This window comes from Myxocyprinus asiaticus, chromosome 43 (genome assembly GCF_019703515.2).
Source record: "Myxocyprinus asiaticus isolate MX2 ecotype Aquarium Trade chromosome 43, UBuf_Myxa_2, whole genome shotgun sequence".
In the NCBI taxonomy this organism is placed as follows: domain Eukaryota; kingdom Metazoa; phylum Chordata; class Actinopteri; order Cypriniformes; family Catostomidae; genus Myxocyprinus; species Myxocyprinus asiaticus.
Genome location: NC_059386.1, coordinates 29,209,135 through 29,222,544, shown reverse-complemented (window position 1 = coordinate 29,222,544; position 13,410 = coordinate 29,209,135). Strand labels below are relative to the sequence as shown.

Sequence of the window (13,410 nt, the reverse complement as noted above, 5' to 3'; positions counted from 1 at the left end):
TTACATTCCTTCAAAGGTGACGGGAAGTTTACTCGGAATTGCTGTCCAGCGATGGGAAACGAGGACAACTGTGTTTCAGACTGTACGTACATGGAACGGCAGTTTTTCACATGCACAGTAAGGGGATTTAACAGTTTTCATATGTTGCAGTGTGGACGAGAAACTTTTGGAAAATGCTTGAAAATGCCAGCCAGGATGGAGAGCGTTTCGACAATGCAGTTTTCAAATGTATCTGGATTAAAGTGGACGTAGCCTTAAAAAATTGCATTTTTGAGAACGGACCCTAAGAATGCAGCTGACCGTATAGACAGTAAACAGCAAGGCAGCTCACTTCAGCTCGCAACAGAGCCAAATGCTTCCTTTCTAATCAGGATAATTGAGTAGAATTAAAGTTCTGCTTTAAAATTCTAATCTTAATCAAATGCCTACTGACCTTCTAAAATGACTTGCACAAAATCCTGAGCTGACATCTTGGCCTTCCTGGCAAAGCACTGGTACGCTCCTCCATCACTCTTCGCCATTCCGTCCATCACTAGGTTTTCCTTATTGATTCCGTTCATTCGCACATTGGCGCCGGTGTTGATCTTGTCGCCATTGCGATACCACGAGAGCTCATACTCATCTGAGCCAGTTACACTGCAGGTGAGTGAAACCTGGCTACCCACACTGCCTTTCACCTTTCGCGGGCTGACCACCACCTTCAGAGGTTCTGGAACAACACGTACACTCAGAACGAACCAGCATTTCAACCAAGACTACAGTACACTGACAGTACAGTGTTTACATTGAAACACTGAAAAAAAGAACATACCTTTTACTGTGAGGCGACCTATGACCTCTGCATTTCCATAGCTGTTCCACACCTCACACATGTAGCTGCCGGTGTCACTGGGCTGGGCTCTCTCAATCAGCAGGCCTGTTATGCTCTGATGGAAACGGGGGTCCGGTTCTAACGGTCTGTTGTTTTTCAGCCAGCGGTATTTTGGCGCTGGGTGTCCCGAGGCCTTGCATGGGAGCTCCACCCTGTGTGATGCCATGACCTCCCATTTCTCAAACCCATCGAGGATTGCAGGTGCAGAGTTTGTGGGATCTTTCACATGAAAATGTTCGGTTAATTTATATTTCATTTAATTTCAATCTGCTAAAATTTTTTAAAAATAACCAGCTATTGTAATTTTTTTAAAGGCTGTGCACAATGTCTCAGCTAATCGAATATACCATTAAACTCTTTCACCTGGTACAAAGAGCCGTGCACTGTTGCTCTGTCTGGTCTCGGAAGTGTAGCGATGCCTCGTCATGCAGCGATAATTGAATAATTCATCCTCCTTCTGAACATCCAGAATGTACAGGGCTCCAGTGGACGTTATAAGAAATCGAGCCCCTGAAACCACAAAATATGATGCATGAATGTATATAAACATCTTTTCAGCAGATTTTGCTTCAATCTGCAAAGAAATTAGCATTCTGGGGTTAATCGGTGAACTTCAAACAGTTAATCTGTAACATCTGTATGTCATAATGAGACAAAATGGGTCTAGTTAACAGAAGCTTGTTTTAACATCAGCCTCCGTTTAGGAACCCGCTTTGATTTAGTACAGACACCCCTGGCGGACATGTGGGGTTTTGATTGGCCCACCGCTCACTTATGTTTAAATGCTGATTTCATGCTAATGGTTTGATCACTCAGAATATGCAGGTCATAAAAGTTTATGAGGAATCATGTCGGCCAGCACTGCCACATGCTCTGCAAGGCCTCTCAGAGGAGATGTCTGTGTCAGATTTGATTGAGAATGTCATTTGCTGTCCTTTCTACGCAATGACTAAAACTGGGGGGATGAATTTGTCTCACTTCTTGTAATAAAAACATATCACAGGGCCCTTGACTGGGAAGGTAATTCCACTATGTCATTTAAAGCGAAAGTGATACTCAGTTTTCATAATTCCTCGAACAGAGGCACAGAAATGTCTTATTATAGTAGTAAAAAATAGCAAATTAATGCACAAATAATTTAAAATGACAAATTCATCACAGTAAAAAAGGGATGATTGTCCATTAACAAAAAAATAAATAAATAAATAAATAAAAACTTCCCTTAAAAGTGTGTACTGTATGAGCCGGTTCAATATTTTTAAAAAGGAATAGTTTCATTCTGATGTGGAAAACAAAAGGATATATTTTATAAAATGTCCTGGTCGTTCCTTGCCATACAATGAAAGTGAATGGGGACAGGCAGGGGCGGACTGGGAAGAGAAATTGGCCCTGGATTTTACATAGAAACTGGCCCAAAAGTTTGAGGTTGTCACTGTCCTTTTCTGCATACCGGGAAAATTCACGGTTCTCCCTAGGGCCAGTCTGCCCCAGGGGACAGGGAATCATGTACCTCAACACTGACAAAAAAGCACCATTAATGCACCATAAAAGTAGTGCATACGACTCGTGAGCTATTTTCGGTCAAGGTCTTATCCAGTTGTGGGTGTATTGTATGGAAATGAAGTGGCGCAAAGCACAGTTTGCCGTTTTCCTGAGAAATAGGCCATTGCGCTCAGACGTTTCAAAAGCAGGTCTTAAAGCATGTGATTTTTAAGTCACTGCAAAAGGGACTGGTTTTGGACAGAGTAAAATGTTTGAATTTGGTATGATTTTTTGACCACTTCGTTATTTTGATTATATTTTCATTTAGACTGTAGTGTAATTTACATTTAGAAATCATTTTGGTTTAATTTTTTCGTGTTTCAGTAAATACATTTAATTTTTCAAAATCAAAATCGACCGATAGAAGTGCGTTCCGATACAATCACTGTTAATACTAGCTATGATTTGTGTGTCAGTATGAAAATGGTGCTTGACAGGGAATGGACTATATAATAGGATGCAAACGGTGGAATAACCAGAGAAAAACCTCAGAATTAAATTGCACTTGACCCAGTCCATTAGCACTTTGCATGCGTAATTTCGCCAAACCCACTTGCACCTAGACTTAGCACATGCTTGCACAAAAGTACCAACTTCATGACCATGCCCACTGACTTTGTGCATATGACTTAAAGTATAGCGCTGCGCTTAGTGCTAGAACTCTTAAAATAGGGAACTTTGTATGGAAAATAGACTGAAATGTAAATTATTATTTGCTGAAAATCTTCTTCTTCATGACAGCTGTCAAATCTCTTTCGCATTCACACACATTCAAATATGAAGTGTTAAACACAAAACCTTTTTTATACCATATCTGAATGCATGCAAAATGTATCGATATCTGAGAGCTAAACTGTGTAAAGAGCTGTGGACCCCATCCCCATCAATTTCATTGTATGAAAAAAAATAAAAATAAATAAAAAAAACGCTATGAAGGACATTGTTCAAAATGTCTCCTTGTATGATCCACAGAAGAAAGAATGTCATATCAGTTTGGAAGGACATAAGGGTGAGTAAATAATGACAGTGAACTACCCCTTTAATTCCAAATCATAACCTGTTCTCTCTGTTCTCTCTGTTCTCTTTATCCTGTGGGCTTCTTTCCAGAAAGCATTTCCATTTTATTACAAAATGTGTGTGTATGTGAGTGTGTTCATTTCTGTGTGTTAAATCAAGGACCATAAGTAAAGAGTTTAGCAATGAATAAAAGAAGCTACAGAGAGCCAAACGCGAGATATGGCTATTGTGAGTTCTGACCCAGTTAGAGATGACACACCGCAGATCTTAGGCCCTGCAGGCATTGCCAGTCGTGGTCTTAATGTGGAGTGTGACGAGCTACAATTTACACGAGTGGGTGGAGAGAAAGAGAGGCACACACACAGATAGAGACACACATTATGTCTAAGCAAAGATTAATGAGCTGTCTGTTTTTAAACCTCTAGCATGAGGAAGGGTCCAAATTTAAAGCTAATTGATTAGAGTTAAATTAGGATTACATTATCACTTTAAAATATATAAAGGTTTATTTTATTATTTATTGTATTATTTGACATAATATTATAATGTTTTTTTTTTTTTTTTGATGCTCGGTGGGGGTATTAAGGTATCATTTGCTGTAAAGCTGATTTAAAAACAACATGCATTGTAAAACAATACACAAAAAACTGACCTTTGACATTTCTGATATTTCTGATAATTAATGGTGCAGGTGTCCCAATAATATCATTTTATTATCACATTTAAACTATAAATACAGTTTTCTTACAGACATATGACAAACCATGCTAAGAATGTTTTTTTTTTTTACTTGCTCTCATTTCCTCACATTATTTTACACCCCTTCAGTCCGAATTCAGCAAGACACATAACATTGAAGTACATGTTTATCTGTACCCTTTGCATGCTAGCAGTGCTGGTATATAAGTAGACAGCTTGTCTTCTGTGACAAAAAGAAAATAACGAAGTGTGTGTGTGTGTGTGTGGGGGGGGGGGGGGATCAGCATAGCTTCAGCGGACCGCAGTAGACCGCAGACACACACACACACACACACACACACACACACACACACACTCTCACATCTCTGTCATAGCACTGCAGCTATCTCCCATTTACTCAAACATTCACTTGAGCAGGAGCAAATTAAATTTCTACTAACAGTCATACTTAATATGCTGCTGTATTTGTCTTGAGAATGAGGAGAAGACGTTCCAGGTTATTTCGAATGAGATTATTAACTCTGCAGCATTTCTATGCCATGCTATTTAGTATTGGAGATGGTGGAATAAAAAGGGCCAGGCGTTGAGGAGGAATGTACTTACAGAAGAGCCGATAGGGAGCCGTGTGCCCCAGTTTCTTAATCTGATAGCGGGAGCTTTTGAGGTGCGTTAACTGTGTCTAAATGACAGGTTGCTTGTTTCCTTTCTCCTTCTGTAGAAGCAGATTTCTCTATTTCTCCCTATAGAAATCTCACTTTCTCTCTCTCTTTTTGAAAAACTACCTCAAGTACATATCCCACAATACTGTTTTAACCCTTTTCTTTAACGCAATTCTCTGTCTGGAGCTTAAAGTCAACATGAAATCAAAATGGACCCCATTTACCTCCTTAATGCATGTTCCTGGTCTTATTGTTCACTATTCTATTTACAATGTAAATGTAAATGTAAATGTATTCATTGGTGCACATTCTAAAAAAAAAAAAAAAGGTATTTGTAGTCTTTCATCAAAGTATAATATAATGCTCTACCACTAAATCAAGTCGGATTTTTCGTTCAATATCCTGTTTCACTAATAAATTCATCAGACTTCAATGGCAAAATTGGTTGTGTACAACGTTGACTTTTAAGGTGTCATATTTTTCATTTTGCAGTAGTTTAATGTAAATCCACTTATAATGTTATAAGCAGGGTTGGGAGGGTTACTTTTGAAATGTATTCCACTACAGATTACAGAATACATGCTGTAAAAGGCCATTTGTTTCGTATTCCGTTAGATTACTCAAGGTAAGTAATGTACTCTAAATACTTTGGATTACACAGAGTTTGTTGTTTTTACTATAAACAAGTCTGCCAGTACAGTAAGACAAAATAAACTTACTAAAAATACACTCTAAAAAAGCCTAAAGCAGTGTTGCTTCTAAAACAAGATAATGCAAATGTAAGGATATTTTGATATTTTTACAGAAACACAATACAAGTTTTGCAGTACATCATTGCACTAATATCACAGGTCTTACTAGAGAAAAAAATAATAATGATCTAACATGGATTGTTAGAAGCAAATATAATCATGCCTTGTAAAAGGGCTAGAAATAGCATTAAGTGTAGCATAAAGCTAAATGTTATGACAATTTACCCAAGATGAACTATTTTTGCTGCTCCAAATTACTTCAAAACCCCTCAGAGTGTACACAACAACATCATTTTCTGATAGTATATACTGAATATGTGGAAAGTTTCTCAATGACATCATATCCACCTTTTCACTCATAACAGTGTGAAAGTGACCTCTGTCTGCTCGTATGAATGAAACTCATCAGGAGAAAGTGTTTTACCACTCTTTGGACCACATCATTTATATGGATAAATGTTTTCCAACTGAACAGACAAATATTAAATGAAACAAATGACAATAAAATGCAAAGTAATCTCTTCAGTAATCTAAATACTTTTTGAATGTAACTGTATTCTGATAACCAATTATTTAAATTGTAACTGTAGTGGAATACAGTTACTTATATTTTGTATTTTAAATATGTAATCCCGTTACATGTATTCCGTTACTCCCCAACCCTGGTTATAAGGTATCTATCTTGCATGAAAACATTCATAATAAGTCCAGATGCAGAATTTTTGCGTCTTTCTTTGCTGCGAAGAAGTCGACATTTAGTTAGAAACTGCTGTTTATCAATGTTTGCAATTCAGCTACATAGATTTCGTCAAATTTTGCACTGTTTATGATTTAAAAATTAAACTAACCTTACAGTTATACACAAGCAATGCTCAAGCAAGCAGGTGATCAACAAATGTTTTCCGTATCAGTTAGAGCAGTTCATATAAATCAATAATTCTTTCAAAATCTCAATTTTCAAAATAATCGCGATATGAATGTTTGAACAAATTGTGCAGCCATAGCTTAAAATTCTCTAAATCACTAAATTAATTTAGTTCTGTTGTCTTTGCAAGACTATAAACATTACCTTAGAATTATATCATACAGAGGTCATTGACCAAAACAAGCGAAGAAAAGTTTTAAACGATTGATGAAAAACATCAGCACTTTTGTAAGATAAACTCTTGGTTTGCTGCTGTACATAAAACCTTTAGATCAGAATGAAAGAGAAGTGAAAGGAAAAGATAGAACTGTAAGTCTAATGACTTACAAAAGGGCCCATCAAATATATAGTACACAGAGCAAAAAAAAAAAAAAAAAAAAAAAATGTACAGCAATTTTCATATGCTAATTCAGGCTAATGTCTTGCAGTAAATCTGTTTTAAACTCAGACATTTAATGAACACTAAAAATCATGTTCCTTCAAGAACTTAATTTTTTCTTTTTTATCCCCTTTTCTCCCCAATTTGGAATGCCCAATTCCCACTACTTAGTAGGTCCTCATGGTGGTGCGGTTACTCACCTCAATCCAGTGGTGGAGGACAAGTTCCTGTTGCCTCCGCTTCTGAGACAGTCAATCCGTGCATCTTATCACGTGGCTCGCTGTGCATGACATTGCGGAGACTCACAGCATGTGGAGGCTCATGCTACCCTCCGCGATCCACGTACAACTTACCACGCACCCCACTGAGAGCGAGCACCACTAATCGGGACCACGAGGAGGTTACCCCATGTGACTCTACCCTCCCTAGCAACCGGGCCAATTTGGTTGCTTAGGAGACCTGGCTGGAGTCACTCAGCACACCCTGGATTCGAGCATGCGAATATTCGCTGAGCTACCCAAGCACCACCGCCTAACCCCCCCCCCCCAACAACTTTATTCTTGAAGATTTGGACCTCATAAAATCTCTAAGTGGGCTAAAAACTGCTGATACTGTTTACGTGGCATTTTCCAAAATTTCGTCTCATATTTTTCTGTTAGCTGACCAGTCACAAAATCTCATGATGGAATTTCACACCATATTATTGTGTATACCTCAGATTCATTCAGCAAACTTCAGTGCATAACACACACCCCAGCACACACTTCCTTCAGTACAGTACATCCCAAACATTTGAACTAATGTCAAGCAAAGTGCTGACTACACCTAAGATGATGGAATGTTCAAGTGATTATAAGTACAAGTGGTGTATAACTCCAAACAACACACAAAGTAAACAAGCATTTAAGTATAAATGAGATGATAAATCAATGAAAATAAAGGCATAAAATAATTGCTGATTTTGTTTCCTTAGACAATACCAACAGCCAAACTTATTTCTGCAATTCTAATAAAAATGTGATGATTACAAGCTACTTAAGCTGTGATAGAAGTTTACTGTTCTGAAAACACATCACTTTAACGTGAAAAGTGTATTATTTTTTTTATTATTATTATTGTGCCAATACGTTCTCCTATCTCAGCTTAATATTAAACACTGGTGCATTTTTGGGCTACCACTTGCAATTTTTCACACTCAAATTTAAAAGTGCACAATTCACGCATACTTTGGACTAATTGCAAACATTTTTTTCATTTTTTAGAAAACCCCCCAAATACAAATAAAATAAAAAAAGACTCCAATTATTCATAAATAATAGTGTATATGTTTACAATCTTATGGTAATCAGAAATTTCTTTAAAAATATATTTTTTGTTGTTGTTATCCTAAATTTGTAAGCATGTAGTTCTGATTCTGTTTGCTTTATCTCTCAGGAAGAAATCTTATTTCATTCCACTAGATGGCAGCAAGAACTAGGAAAAATATTTTTTCTCTATCACCTTCCATCACAATATGCAGATCTGAAATGTAGGTGGTGCTCTAATGCATTTTAGCCCTCACAGATGTGCTAGTCCATAGACATTCAGTCTAATTTTCAGTTCATGCACCACCCCCATTATTTCATCCAATATCTCGGCCTCTGAGTGGACTAGAAGCACAGTCTATGTGTCACCAGAAAGCCCTTTGCAATGATATACAACATTTTATTACCAATAGTCCATAACATATTTTTCAGATGATTTGTTTAGCATGCTTCCATTTAAGTGCTATGTGAAAGACTTTTATGTTCTTATTCATATTTCTACCACATGACCTCTAGGTGGCGCTTATTTGCAACACATATGGTTTCAGCCATTATTTTGTGATTTTATGAAAGATAATTGTGAACGTGATGGTATTCTATGAACAGTTCAGATTCTAAGCTTTCAGATGATACCCTATATACCTGACTTGTGTACATATCCGGGGACTTTAACATTTTAAGCATAAGCTTAATTCGTGAAATAGCGCCCCCTAAGGGGTTACTATGCAGATACATCTATATGTAATCCATTCGTAGTTGATTTCCACGAACAAGGTTGTTTTTGTGTGATGCTGCAAAGTTTTCAGTTAGCAATGTAGAAATACAATATTGACAGATATGTACAATGATAGGATACATTGTTAAGATTAGATAATAAGTGAAAAGTATTACACTTTCTATCTAATCTCTTTATGCAACCAACAGCTGATTCCTACATTTTAAATGGCCATTTCTCTCCTCTAGTTAATGTGAATCCAACTTTGGTTACATTATCCTTTTCTCTGTCAAGTGAGCTATAAAATAAATAAATCAATGGTCAAGTGTAATACAGATGCCACATTTTAAGAAACCGGGGGAGAGTTTTCTGGAAAGAGAGAGAGAGAGAGAAAGAGAGAGAGAGAAACCCAAGAGTTTAATAAAGCTTAATCATGCTAATAACTGAGCTTCAGTCTGATCAGTGTCTTTATCGGAGAGAGAGAGAGAGAGAGAGAGAGAGAGAGAGAGAGAGAGAGAGAGAGAGAGAGAGAGAGAAAGAGAAAGAGAGGTGGGGGGGCGTTTAATAAAGCTTAATCATGCTAATAACTGAGCTTCAGTCTGATCAGTGTCTTTATTGGAGGGAGTGAGAGAGAGACAGACACACGCACAGAGAGAGAGAGAGAGAGAGATAGAGAGAGAGAGGGAGGGATGGAGAGAGAGGGATGAAATGCAATTAACACGGCTGTAAAAAGCATAATTGGTCAGAGAGTGAGATGTTGACAGCAGCTGCTGTTGTCAGGGAAACATGGTCCATCCTGCTACTGTACGCACACTCCTCTTTTCTCTCTACATTTGAAGAGGACTGATCTTAAAGCCAGCAGTACTTACAAACATTCAAATAGTCTGTAATATTTCAGTGTTCATTAACACCAAAATGACCAAATGACTTATCTAAACAATATTACATCTCAAATAATACACAACTTTTAACAGAAAAATTAATGTAAGTGCTTTTATAAAATTATAAATGTCACATTTCTGCCTTTAAACGCTCCAAAAATTGCCCTCATTCACTTCCATTCTAAGTGTAACCTCAAGAACTAACTAGTGTAATGCCTTGTCATAAAATAAAAAAATAAAATGCCTTGTAATACACAATGTAATGCATTATACATTTTCATAAATAATTATAACTAGAGCAATATTACATTATAGACTAATATTTATACACCTTTAAAGAGTATGATGTCCTATAGCACAGCAGGATATAACACATGAAATCGGTTATTGATCATGTGTTTCAGTGCATAATTATACCCATTAAAGGTAAGTATTTGAATGTGTTACTGTATACTGTATGTGGTTACAGTTATTTACAGAACATACAGCTGAATATAAAGTGCATTCTAAGATGTTATGAATACATTATAGTGCATTAAGAATACATTTATAATGCATAATGCAGGCTCCAAGTGTTACCAATTAGTTTTTGGAATCTTTTTAAATGACACAGTTAACTTCCCAGCAGTGTGATGTTTTATTTTTGCTTCTGATCTCAGTAATTGGTGGCAGCTGACAGAACTTTACTGTGCTGAGTCAGAGAACACACAGCAGCCATGGAGAATAAATCAGGATTAGATATTCAAACAAACCTGACCCTTAAAATCATTTAGCTGCTCAGTTGCAAAACGAGTGATTGAAAACAGAGCTTCGTTTGTCTGATATCTCTTCATTATAGATGAGAGGCACTATAATTCAAAGGCATTAAATATTCAGGTCCGAGGCACAGCATGAGAGACAGAGAGAGAAAGAGAGGGAGGGAGTGGACAAATGAAAGATAGATGGACAGATGAAAGCTTGTGAGAACACATGTCCTTGCTGTAGTTCTCAGTTCATTAAACTCCTGGGGAAAAAAACTGCAACGAACCAAAGCCTATATATGTCAAATCATAAATAAAGCAAATAAATATATTAATCTGTTTTTGGAGGAAATCTGACATGTAGGACAGACAAAATTGTAAATTCTTAAAAACAGCTCAAACTCATGAGTACAACATAACATATAAAAAATTTTTTTCCCCAGAGGTGGGTAGTAATGCACTACATTTACTCCGTTACATTTACTTGAGTAACTTTTTGGAAAAATAATTACTTTTAGAGTAGGTTTAAAAGTGGGTACTTTTTACTCTCACTCAAGTAGATTTCTAATGAATTTTTCTTACTTTTACTTCTTTACAATGGGTGGCGTTCCTGTCGTTACATTACTGGGTTTAATTTTAATGAATGTGTAATTTATTGAGAGATTACTGAATGGGACTTTTATGAGAGCAGAAGTTCACACAGCTGCGCGCTGTCACAGACTGTCACTCAAGTCATCAGTGCTGCAGCAACAAACTCTTCAAAGTGAAACACTTTCTTCGCTCCGCACGGTGAAAAAATAATAGTTTCGTCATGCAATGCCTTCATTTAACACCAAGATATTTCAATATTAATATCTCAGCTTCAACTTAAGGCAGCACGCTGAGGTAAGTTTTGGCTCTAAAGCTAATGCAAGCTTTCCTGTGTAATGTGATGGTCATTTTCAGGGTGATAAATGTAACTGGGCTCTTATGACATCAGTTTTTATGTGTACATTTTTAAATCCGTGCAGCAATATATCAGTGCGCTTTGTCCCATGTCCCGCATGTCATGAGCAGTATTTACGCATTTACTGGAAACTATTGCAGCTACTTCGGGTGGATTAACTGTATAAATCCATGTAAACATCCAAGTTAAGTGTAAATGCCTTTTGCTCTGCTGTTCGTGTGTGCACAGAGAGATGCGCAGGGCACGTGCGTGAGAGATGTGCGAGTGCAAGGCGATCATATGGCGAAGAGAGTGGCTGTGTCCGAAATAGTTCACTAATTCACTATTTCCTATATAGTGAATGGCAGTAAGTGCACTTCATCTCAGCAGTGAGTGAACGAAATGAGTGAGTGAATTCAGACACTGACGAACACACCAAGTGTCAGAGCTCTGGGTCTGTCGCAGAAACAACATCACATATGCACTTTTAAAATACTTGGGCCTTACTTGTTATTCTTATTAATACATATTAATACAATAAATCTTCATTCTGTTTGTCATTTTTAATATATACTGTATGTTAATATAAAGAGTAAACACATTTTAAAATGTATCTGTATGTTTGCCTCTTTATATGTTATCATGTTATTTTAATCAAGAAATTATTTGTCAAAAAGTAATTTAAAATATTCAGCATGAAATAAAACATTGTAGGAGTGAAGGAAGCAGTAAACTCCCAGCTGGTATGTCTTCCCATGGTGGATTGTGGGCAATTAACCATTGTCGAGTGTTCATCAAATGTACACTCGAAATAAGAGTGCATTGTGGGTAAGAATGAGTGAAAAAAAAGTAGGGAATGAGTGGCTCACTCAGAATTCAGACACTCCTACAAAATGGTGGACACCAGATATAGTTCACACTATAATGGATAGGGGGTGGTTTCAGACACAGCGAGTGTTCCACGACCAGGGTTGGTGCCCTACACACTAGGATGCATACTCTGCATTTAGAGAGCGGCAGTACTGCTATACAGAACTAATAATCTAAATTCTTTCGACACTGAAATAAGAATCCACACAGGACATTAAAAGCTATGAAATAGCAAAAGCAGGCATTAATAAAGCATAATCTTGCTTTGGTTTATATTTCAGCATTATATATTTGTTTTCACCATAATAATTACTAGAAATGTTTCCAGACCTCTCTTATTGACAAATTCATCCAGATCTGACAAGAGCCTTTAAAGGGATAGTTCACCCAAAAATTTTAATTCTCATTATTTACTCACCCTCATGCCACCCCAGATGTATATGACTTTCTCTCATCTGCTGAACTCAAATGAAGATTTTTAGAAGAATTTCTCAGCTCTGTAGGTCCATACAATGCAAGTGAATGGGTGGCAACAATTTAAAGCTAAACAAAATCACATAAGTCAGCATAAAAGTAATCCATAAGACTCCAGTGGTTAAATCAGTATCTTCAGAAGCGATGTGATAGGTGTGGATGAGAAACAGAGAAACAGATCACCTTCACATTCTTCTTGTGTTTTTGGTGATTCACATTCTTCTCTGCATATCGACCCTGCTGGGCAGGGAGAAGAATGTCTAGCAAAAAATGACAAATATTGATCTGTTTTTAACCCACACCTATCATATCACTTCTGAAGATATGGATTTAACTACTGGGGTCTTATGGATTACTTTTATGCTGCCTTTATAAAAGGCAGCATAAAATGCTTTTTATGCTCCCTTGTCCATGTATTTAAACCCTCATGTTTTCCATTGTCCTTTGTTAGGTATTGTGTTTGGTGTAACGTAGTCTATGATCAAGTCAAGTCAAGTCAAGTCAAGTCATGTTATGTTTATGTGAAGTCTATAGTCAAGTCATGTCATGTCAAGTCAAGTTCAGTTAAGTTGTTCATGTTTTGTTTTGTTCACATTTATATTTAGGGTTACTGGTTATCACATTTGGAAATAAACTGCACTTGGTTTTCTCACTTCA

At 36.9% G+C, this 13,410-nt stretch overlaps 1 protein-coding gene across 2 annotated transcripts in view; it reads right to left on the bottom strand.

Moving 5' to 3' along the window:
- LOC127433955 (cell adhesion molecule DSCAM-like) overlaps window positions 1-13,410 on the bottom strand; it is a 112,966-nt gene that overhangs the window by 43,183 nt on the left and 56,373 nt on the right. For both annotated transcript variants that reach the window (XM_051686345.1, XM_051686347.1), the window contains exons 4-6: window positions 1,235-1,381; window positions 812-1,090; window positions 434-709 (exon numbers count right to left, since the gene is read on the bottom strand). In XM_051686345.1, the coding sequence (XP_051542305.1) occupies window positions 434-709; window positions 812-1,090; window positions 1,235-1,381 (702 nt within the window). The remainder of the gene's footprint in view (window positions 1-433; window positions 710-811; window positions 1,091-1,234; window positions 1,382-13,410) is intronic.